At 35.9% G+C, this 10,792-nt stretch overlaps 1 protein-coding gene across 1 annotated transcript; it reads left to right on the top strand.

Annotated features, from left to right (window-relative positions):
* Positions 1-917: 917 nt before the first annotated feature.
* LOC136811016 (disintegrin and metalloproteinase domain-containing protein 28-like) lies at positions 918-10,168 on the top strand (the record flags this gene model as incomplete). Its single annotated transcript, XM_067067619.1, has 6 exons — positions 918-1,120; positions 3,730-3,836; positions 4,547-4,623; positions 6,016-6,082; positions 9,723-9,808; positions 10,123-10,168. Coding segments are annotated over exons 1-6 (438 nt in total), but the record flags the coding sequence as incomplete, so codon positions are not given.
* Between the last annotated feature and the right edge of the window lie 624 nt (positions 10,169-10,792).

Here is a 10,792-nt window from a genome sequence, read left to right as displayed (position 1 = left end):
TATTAAGCACATTGACTTGTATCTGTCGTCCTTGAATGAAGGATTCATGTTTGATTCTATGGTTTGACTTTAACTTTCTCAAGAGTCTTGTTTAATCCGACACTGATGCTTATAAATGTGAAAATCATAAAGAAACTGGATATATTACCTATATACTTAAAAAATACGCCATTTTTAAACTATCCGGTTAATCCTATTCGTACTAGAGAGGGGGCTGTTTCTGTTCGGGTGTGAAATTAATGGTAATAACTCCTGAAATAATAGAGCTTTTTGCATGAAATTTTCTGTAAGTTCCTAACCTTTATTTAGCTTCAAAAGAAAAAAAATTGATACCAAAAATTTTTCACACCTTGAGCATGATGACATTTCTGACAGTAAGGTGTCTCAAAAATTGACATGTTTCTAATACAAGTTTATTTTTCATGTCCAAATATATCGTTTAAACCGTAATTTATTGAATATTCAGGATAAAATAAGGAATTCAGACTCAGGGAGTGACGTCATCAAAAAACTTTTTTGTCAAAAGTTACCTTACGTCACAAGGATCTTGTGTGCCAAATTTCATCCAAAAAGACTCACAAGATCAGAAGTTAAGAGGTAGTGCAGGAACAGCACTCCCTAGTCTTGAACCGCCTCTAAAAGCCTATTATGAATAGCGTTAAGGAGTTTCTTAACATCAGTATTTTTCATTTGTGATTATGCGTAAATCCGATTAATCGGGTTCTATTTCCCGATCTTTCCGATTTGATTTCCCGATTTGGTTTGCGTTTGCGCTCGCACTTACTAGGATTATACTCTTTTAGATTTTATTTTAGATATATCAAGAAAGGCTGACAACGATAAAAATGTTAACATAATGGTTCGCTATTCAAAAATGGCAATAACCAGAGTTTGCTAATTCTATTCATATCAAATAAATCAATGCTGTCGGATTAAAATCAATACTTTTTGATTAAAAACCTCACTCATAATAAAAGCAAAGCATAGATCCTAAAATCTTTCATTAGAGTTTTGCTGGATGAAAGCTTATGACGGGAGTGTGACCAGCAGAACAAAATCTGCAAGATGACTTGGCTATATTTCTTTGCAATACTAATGAATACAATACAAGTGTGCGATAGTAAGTTGAATAATTTGACCCTTTTAAGTTTTAAACTTCAGTTGAGCAAGAATCAGAGAATATACAATATCGGCTTTCCAAATTCTCCCCGAATGATTACCCATGATGCATTGGGCAAAAAATTCACGGAAAGTCAATATCGTCCGTGAATTTTTTTGCGCAATGCATCATGGGTAATCAATCGGGGAGAATTCGGAAAGCCGATATCGTCTATTGCTTTTCTATGATTCTGATAACAAGTAGGTTGTATTAACGTCAATACACCTTTTCGACCGTATAGTTGCGTGGGCAGGCACGTATCACTTAATTATTTAATTATCCCCCCTAAACTCGATCCAATCCTTTTTAGACACATTTTTCTATTGTCTATAGGTGCGAAAGAAGGATTGAGATGGTTTTAGTGGGATAAAAAGGACAAAAAAATGCCCGCGCGGCAACTGGCGGCCACGGTGCAAGTGGCTCTAGGTACGAGTTTATGACCACGTATTTGTCTATTTAGAGGTAGTGGTATAGTGGTTATAACTTGACTCCCGCCTGTGAATCACTTGGTGGTAAGTGAATACGTCTTCGCCCTGGTCAACTCATGCCATGTGAAGGGAATTGGGTACTATTACTTTGATACAAGAGTATGAGTAGATCAGACACTGGCAATGTGAAGTGCCGTGGCAATCATAAGGTTCGGTCTCGCATGTATATCGCTCAGTGTCGTTCGCAGTCTGAAGTGAAGACCTGAAGACTTTATAAAATGGTCAGACTTCGTAATCTTAAAAATCATGGTTCGGCTCTCTTGAGTAGAAGGTAGATGGCAGATTTCAGGTAGAGAAAGTTGTATATCACAATTTCAATTTCATTGAATTTCTCTAAAAAGTGATCAGCTTTTAGTCTACTTTAATAAAAAGTTTTTTTTATCAAATTCTCGATGTGAAATCGACATTAAAATTAACGGCACTGAAATTGATATTTTCTACAAACCAACGCATACCGGTTCAGTACAGTGATTTTCCCAGTCGAACACCTTGGAATTTCAAAATTTCGTGGGTTAGGTCTTTGATTGTCCGAGCCCATAAAATTTGTTCAAATCAAGAACTTTTCAAAAACCCTTCACATGTCAGTAGTCGCCTGATTATGGAAAACGATCGAGAAGGGTCAGCGTGCGACTTCTTCCGAATACTGTCGAGATTTCTTTAAAGCTGTCGAGATTTCTTTCAAGTTATCGTGATTTCTTTCAAAGTGCCACGTTCCCAAAAAGTGTCGTTTTTTTAGAAATTGTCGCCTTCCTAAAAACTGTCGCTTTTCCCAAAAGGTATCGGGTTCTCAAAATCTGATGTCAAGTTGACAAATTGAATCTTCCACCGTTTGAGAAGAATGATAATGATGAAACTGATCCAACCAAAACAGGCTCGGATACAGAGGGAAGCTATAACCAATGGAGGAGAGTGCACTTTATTATCGTATTACCTTATATGGAAACTAATTACTCTCCATGAATAAGATAGCCTACCTCCTGTATCCGACCCTGCAAAATCTTTTTGAAAATTCCTTACCTAGGAAACGACGGTGAAAATCTGGTTAAAACTCTTATACGCAAGTTGAAAAGAAACCTCAAAATAACCTGAGATTAGATTGTGAATGTTTTCTGCACACCACGCTAAAGCTCTAAAGGGATGTGTGAAAACATAAAAATCTGACGAATATGCAATCTCGAAATCGTAAGGACCGCGTTCGTCTAAAAGGACTAGAAACAACAACAAAGTTGCGTGATCATGTTTATGAATAGGACGCCGTATTAGTTTTTAACTTTCCGGCGCACAACAAGATTCTTGTTGTAGAATTTTCCGCGGGAGGACTATTTTCCTTAGATGTATAATTTTGAAGCGTCTTCAGATGTTTACCATGCGCGTAAGAAAATTACGAACAGTTGTTATCAGGTTACCTCAAAAAGGATGTAAAATTGATAGTTCGTTTTCAATCAAAGAAGTTATCTATGTTTTGTCCGACTAAGGATAAGGTCTCGAAAGATGCAAGCAAATCAAGCAAATGTAATTTACGAGATCAATTGCCCAGACTGTGGAGAAAAATATGTTGGTAAAACGGATAGATGTTTTAGAACCTGAATGCTTTAGCATGGGAGAAGGGCAGATCAACCAATGCATCAACACTTAAAACATTGTGATAAATTCCATGACGTTATAAACTTTTTTGCTATCACTCAGTTGTTTGATAATTCCGACGGGATCAACCACAAAGAATTAATGCAGTATTGAATAACTGTATAATTTTGGACACGAATGATAATTGCTCACAATTATCTTTTTTAGAGGCATTCATTTTCAACTTCGGCCTAAAATTAAAAAGAGCTTCAATTGTTTGGATAGACCCGAGTGAAGGTACATTCAATTGCCAAGTAAATCTCAGCACCATCGAACCCCAACCTCCTGGACGGAAGTCAGACTGATAACCACTACACTTCTGCACCATTTTTGAGAACAAATGGAATAAATTTTATAGATTATGAACAAAACTTGCCCAATGTGACTGTCACAGAATCTTTGAACAAAAATAAATTTCCCCGATAACCACCAGTAGATACCACCTAATTCTTTTTGTAGGTAAACCATCAGCGTCAAGATCAAAGGACAAGCTTGAATACGAATTGATTTTCCCAGAGCGAATCCATACGCATCGATCAAAAAGAGACTTGTCTACAAATTCGAATGTAAGATAACTGAATTTACTGGTGTTTGCAATTTCGAACCAAATATTTTATTTTAGTTTTTTTATTCTGGTTACACCCTGTTTTGATTGTGATATCACGTCCATTAGTAAAATAAAAAAAATTGTGCAAAGGGTTATGGGGTATTCGCATAGGCAAAGCGAGACACCCTGCAAAATTTACGAGGGAGTGCAGACGTTTATGACATATTCATTGTCTTTTGATAAAACAAAGACATTAATTATAGTTTCGTAAAAACCGCTCTCATCCATAAATTTTGCAGGGTATCTCGCTACACCTATGAAATTCTCACTACGGCACAATTTTTTGCCCCAGGTATGCTCAAACTTTAAACAAAGCAAGCATATTAGACTCCCCCCAGTGGCTGATTATCATGGGGGCGCCTAAATACAGAAGGCAGAAAAAGTCGCCACTGATTACTAATTTCGGTAATCCGGTAATCCTTTGCTTTTTTCACAACTTAGGAGTAGCTAGGCTACTCGCATCCACTGATGGATCAATGCTCCTTATACTACCTGGGGTTTTGTAGAGGTTTGCGATTCAGACTATAAGGAGTAGCAGTTTTTGGCAAAAAAGAGAGAAAATACCCATCGTCACTTGAGTCGAACCCACCACACTACTTTCTGAGGCCTTGTTATACAATTCGGCCTGCCTTTCTCTGAATAATGAACTATCCAATATTATACATACAGGGAGTACACGATAGTGATGTAGCATATCGACTTCCCACCTCGAATCAAGACATCGTTTTGGATTTGAAGAAAAGAGGGTAAGTGCTTTTACGTTTCTTCCAACCTCTTTTCCTGTGTTTTTCTTATTCTATTTGTTTGAGTCACAGGAGGCTTAGAGGCCCATTTTCACAACGTCAGTTTCACGCCCGTCAGCACCTTGAACTGACTACCCAATTAGGGGAATGACATGGGCGTTTGACCCAGGCGAAGGTTCATTCACTTGCCAAGTGAACCGCTGCGAGTGGGAATCGAACATCAGTCGCCTGTCCACCAAGGTCAATGACAACCACTATACCACAATTTGGATGATAGCGTCAGATATTACCCTAGTGGCCATCAGTAACGTGGATAAAGGATACAGGTTTTAGGTTTGGGTTTTCCTTTTGAATTTGATATCATCTAAATTTTAATGTTGTTAAATGTTAATGAGAAAACTGATTACTCAAGCATGATGAAGACACATGATTATCATTAGTGTCAACCTCGTTCTCTGCCCTTTATTATATTTTTTGTTCACTGATAGCGCTAGATACACGTTTTTTTATGAGAATATCTTCTATAAGAATGTCCAGGGTGAAAATTGACCAAATCTTAAGAATACCCTAAGAATACCCTCTAGGGTGATTTCACAGAATTTGATAAGAATACAGTCATTTTGCATTTGGTTAACAGGAAAAACTGCTTCCTTTGTTAGAGATGAATTGAAGCTTTGAGGAAGAAATCTAATTCTAACCAAACGTTTACCCAAAAGTTCATCAAACTCTCAAATTGATCATTTCTCATGTTTGTAAAAAAGCCAAGTCTAAAAAAGTAAGAATACGTTGAGAATATTTCACCCTCAATTTTGGCACTTTCTTAAGAATACTTGACCCTCATTCAAAGTACACTATTCTTATAAAAAAAGCGTGTAATATTCTCGGGCGTCAATTAGTAATGTAAATAAAACCTGGAATACACGGGGATGAGGTCGTATTAGTGTAAGACGGGCAAATCAGGATTCTAACTGAATAGAGCTACTCGACCACGATGACCACCACGACCACGAAAGTTGAAGCAAAATGATGCCGAGGGAGGGGGTACTTAGGCAAATAAAGGGTACGGTATGTGCCACCCTTAAGGGTACCTTTCTTAGATTTTCAAAGTTCCGCTACGGGTCGGAAAAATCAGAAAAATTTCAACTTTTTACCCCCGGAAAGACCGAAATTTGATCAAAATTGGTCAAATTTGTCCCGCTAAGGGTCGTAAAATTCACACAATTTTTCTTTGTTTTCTCCTTTTTAGTCCCGGTAAGGGTCCGTTGGTCGAAAGTCGGGCGGCACCCCCCGTCAGCTCGCAACTCTAGTACCCCCTGGAAAACAATGCACTCACTTAAGAAAGAATCTGTCTGATAAATCTTTTTTCCCTTTATTTTCTCCATATTTTCTATTTAGGAAACACCTTGCTGATTCCATAAGAATCATTTCTCACAATGGAGATGGTGCTCAAGAATTCGAAGATGTAAGTCTTTTGCTATGTCAACCTGCAAGAGCGATGTGCTTCTTATATCGTGTCCCAAAATTAAATATTAAGTAGATATATTTTCCTTTGCTCGCTTCTAGATCTGGGACGCAGCTAAAGTTTAGGTGTATCTATCACAATGAAATTGGTCTTAAAAATGCGTATTTTCGAATAAGCTGCATGGTATTGTCACGTTGTGAAACTAGCAAGGATTCTCGAAGGGGGTTAGGGTGCTTAACACACTTAGAATAATAATATGGTATCTAGACCTCGTCCCCATGTATCCCAGGCTTTATTTTCGTTACTGATTGACGCCAGAGAATGTTATCTAGCGCTATCAGTAAGCATAAAAAAGCTGATAATATGCAGGGAACGAGGTATCTAGAGACAATCTCGTTTCTTGCGTATTATCAGCTTTTTTATTCCTACTGATAGCGCGCACTATTTAGATATTCTTTTTGGCGTCAATCAGTCGTCAATCAGTGACATAAATAAAGCCTGGGATACACGGGGGACGAGGTTGTTTAGAGAGATATTTTATTGGACTAATTTGTGGAGCAATAATCTTTTCTAAAAATGGTAGCCGCGTGTTGTACGAAAATTTCTTCAAGTGTGGCGTTGCTTGGGTTTCTTCAAAATCTATATTATATAAAGGTTTTTCAGGCTTAATTGAGGAAGGTAAATATTTTCAGTTAGTAAAACCAGGAAAGCAAGCTTTTATTAAAGGCAACATAAGTCATCTGGATAGGATTTTTTTAAATCCAGCATGAGCTTTAAATTTTTTTAAATAGAAAGACAACAAACAAATTGAGCGAATATCTGAATTTTGGGCTCGCTGGGGATCATATAAGCTCTAACTTTTAAACCTATGAAGATTCAAAAAAAGTTTTTAGCCATGGAGACTTAATTTTTCCTAAAAAGCCAGGTAAAAATGCTTCCTGTGTACCATAACCTGCAAATAGTTGTTTTGGCGAACCCGATTGTCTTATCTTTTGAATAACTGAATAACTAATTACTCCACATCAGTTATACCTAGAGACAAGATAATTTATCATGTTTTTATTGGCTGAGGGAAAGTAATGTATGTGGAGCAATTAGTTATTCAAAGACTGTCGCGTTCGCCAAAACATATTTTTCTTTGGGAATTGGTGCTACTTTTGTCTAGAAAAGACTATAAATAGGGGCTTCTTTAGCCTCATACTGTAGATTCATCTAACCTCAAAATGGGTCTTCTTATATTTTTTCATCACCGGGTCTGCAAAATAGTTGAACAAACTTTTAATGAAATTCTTGATATTATACTCATCGAACAAGTTCACCTATCAAACAAGAAGTTCCAGTTAACATTGCACTTCTTTCAATTAAAAAGCAGTAGAAGCAATTTTACACAAAACATAACTGCTCAGGTATACTAAAAGATTTGTCACATGCTAATAGTTGTTTTGATTTTGATATTTTGGTGGAAAGTATGCTAATCAGTTTTTACTACAGTATATATATAGTAATCGCTAATTTTTTCTTTCAAGAAAATGACACTTATTATATTTCTTGTATATATATCAACAATCTATGATGTGATAGAGAGAGTACTATTTAGTTATTGATTTGGCAACTTTGGTAATGTATTTGTTAATGTTTGATTTTTTGTTTTGAAGACCAGCGTACAGCTATGTCAAGATAAGAAGACGCATGTCGAGGTTAGACGAATCTACAGTAGTAAACATTGCAAAAATCTTTCAATAAAAAAAACAGCCAATGAGAAGTAATTTTACACAGCACATGAAACGCACGCAAAATTTCTCGTGTCTACCATTAAAATTTTACAACTTTATTAAGCTTCAGGATAATTTGCACACTTAGGACCTGATTTCCCCGTCCTTATTACTTATCGTTAGGACACGCTGTAGGCACACATACCATGCCCGACAACAAGACGGCCGGGCAGAGTGTTGTTGGCGGTATGGCGGTCACATTGCTAGTGCTCTTTCCAGTTAAAATTACCTCAATGTAAACAGACTGTTGATTTTAATTTTCAGATCGAGCGTTTAGTTTCTCTCTAATTATAAAAACTACTAGTTGGGGTGTTAGAGTTATCACAACGTGTTAAATGGTTTGGCAAAATCTTTGGGTAACTGATACTTGGAGTTTGCGCCACAAGGAGGCCGATCTTGGAAGGCAAGGCATGTATTATAAGAGCTAAGGCAAAGGAAATATTTGACTCTTAAAAAATCAAATACAACAAAAAAAACTGTAAATAACTCTTCCCCAGGAGGAAAATTTCATAAATAATCAAATCCTAATTGAAAATAGTCGATACCACAAGGTAATTGATATTAATCAATATCTCATGGAAAATAATCCTTGGCTAATCGCACGTTAATCAATATTCACAATTTTTTATATATTGATTAGCTATTGATTATAGATTTTCATCTAATTAAAAGAAAGAGACTTTGATTTATTGTTTCAGAACTTTAAGTTTCATGCTGCCCGTATGGACGACAATCATCAACTAAATGAAAATAATTTGAAAAATATTCAATTATCGCGATTCAAAAAATATCTGCAATCTGATTGGTTAAAAGGAGTACAATATATATTGTATTTTACATGTTATTGCCACCGCAGGAAGCCTAAAGCTTCCGAGGATGGCATTCATAGCTTCACGCATAAGGAAGTTGGGCAAACATCTCATAATTTTGCGCGCGTTTTTCAGTATTTTAGTTCCGGTTAAATGGTGTACCGTAACATTCTTAGCTTGACTGTATTTCTATTGTTTTATCATCATTAAAAACACTTTTCCGGATTTTTTTTGATCTGATTACCCATTTTCAAAGCTCTATATGTCTTTTTTTATTACCTCAGGGAGTCAAATTAAGGGAAATTCCTTTTTTTGTTGGGAAATTCCCTATTTAAACCACAAGTAGTTATTAACCGCCTCTGACCAGGTCAAATTAGAAATTTTTATCCTTTCATAAACATGTCGTTTGACTATTACAGTAAAATGGCAGTTTAGTACAGTAGCGTTTAGTATGCTATGAACAAACCATAATATACCATTATTTTGGTAATAAAAGAGATGATAAAAATAAACAGATAAATAACTTTACCTTATCTCTATAAGAAGATATCTCTGAGATGGACACAAATTGCTAATATTTGTAGACTAAATTTTGCTTCAGATGAGATGCCATTCTAACAGAAGTAACGGCTATAAGTAACATTTCTTTCCAAATTCAACAATTTATTTGATCGTTCTTCTGCGGTGGCACTTTAATGAAAATTATGGCTAGTGATATGATATATGATATAAATTGACGAAAAGATGTTGTTGCATTGTAGCAGTAGCAGCAATTTAACGTCACTTTGCTACAAATAAAAGTGCCCTGAGCTTTTTTCCGACACAAAAAGTGCATATTTTCTGTCACCGATAAACCAGTTATCAGACATTTGCTCGCGTACAATATGGAAATATTTCACTCGTTCCGGATTTTTTGTATATATTCCTCGCCCAAAAGCTCGGAAAATATTGTACGAAAAAATCTCGGAACTCGTAAAATATTTCTCATATTGTACTCGCAACTGTCCAATAACTATTACATACAAGGGCTTCTTCGTTTTTCTTTTACATTGTGTATAGCATGTACCAGAGGATTGTCATTATGTGGGGACCATCAGAGGCATTGAAGATTCACACGCATACATCAGTACTTGCCATGGTGTGACGTAAGCTTTTTATTTAAAAAAAAAACAAAAATAAACAAATGTAACTAGTTACAAAGTTTTCTCACCAATAATAGACCTTATCGGAGTTTTTGATTTTTCTAAAAAAGCGATGCATTGTAGGATTGTTTCAAGTGTATTACAATAGAATCCCCTCGAGGAATTCCTAAGAGATTTCTATTGTAATACATACACTTGAAACAATGCCACATTGCATCGCTTTTTTAGAAAAATCAAAAACTTCAATAAGGTTTATTAATCTCGATGAAATTACTGCTGATTGGTAGTAATGAATATGCTTGTTTTTGCATTATTAGGGGAACCTTGGATGATGGATCAAATCGCTTTGATATTATTCCTCATGTAAGTTTCCTTTAAAAAGTGAATTTGATTTATTGGTGGATTAGTCGAAAAAGTTTTTTAAGAGGGAATTGAATTTGGCAGTTGAAGACTTAACCCTTTAAGTGCCACTGTTATTTTTTTCTAAGTTTTTTTAAAGAAAATTGCTAGTTCAAACTTTAAAGGCTTATATCTCCGGATCTAGAAGGAGTTAGAAGCTCGTTTATAGCCCGTTGGATAGAGTTTAGACCCGTTTAGAGTCTCCTCTTTCTTTTAAGCGCCTTTGGCGCAGACCTGTCTTAATGATAGAAATGTGCCCAGTGGTAAAAGTTATAATTAATTCGCTGGAGCACAGAATCTTTTTTTTGCTTGTCCATGAAGCCCAATCCAATTGCTACGAGTTAGACCAAAAATGACGATTTCTAATTACAGGAGAGCTTCACCCTCCTACATAGCCCATGTCTGATATATACAACATTGACACTTAAAGGGTTAAGCAAAAAAAGGCTATTGAATAAGATTTCTTTTGGAGGAATGAATACAATAATTTGAATTTAGCCGGAATCTAATTTGGCAGTTGGTGGGAAAAATTAAATTTGGTGGAATCTAACAACTGCAAAAAATTGGCAAAATTTTCTTTCCGCCAAA

Source organism: Clytia hemisphaerica, unplaced genomic scaffold (genome assembly GCF_902728285.1).
Source record: "Clytia hemisphaerica strain Z4C2 unplaced genomic scaffold, Clytia hemisphaerica genome assembly, whole genome shotgun sequence".
NCBI lineage: Eukaryota > Metazoa > Cnidaria > Hydrozoa > Leptothecata > Clytiidae > Clytia > Clytia hemisphaerica.
This window is presented reverse-complemented; position numbering and strand designations above follow the sequence as displayed.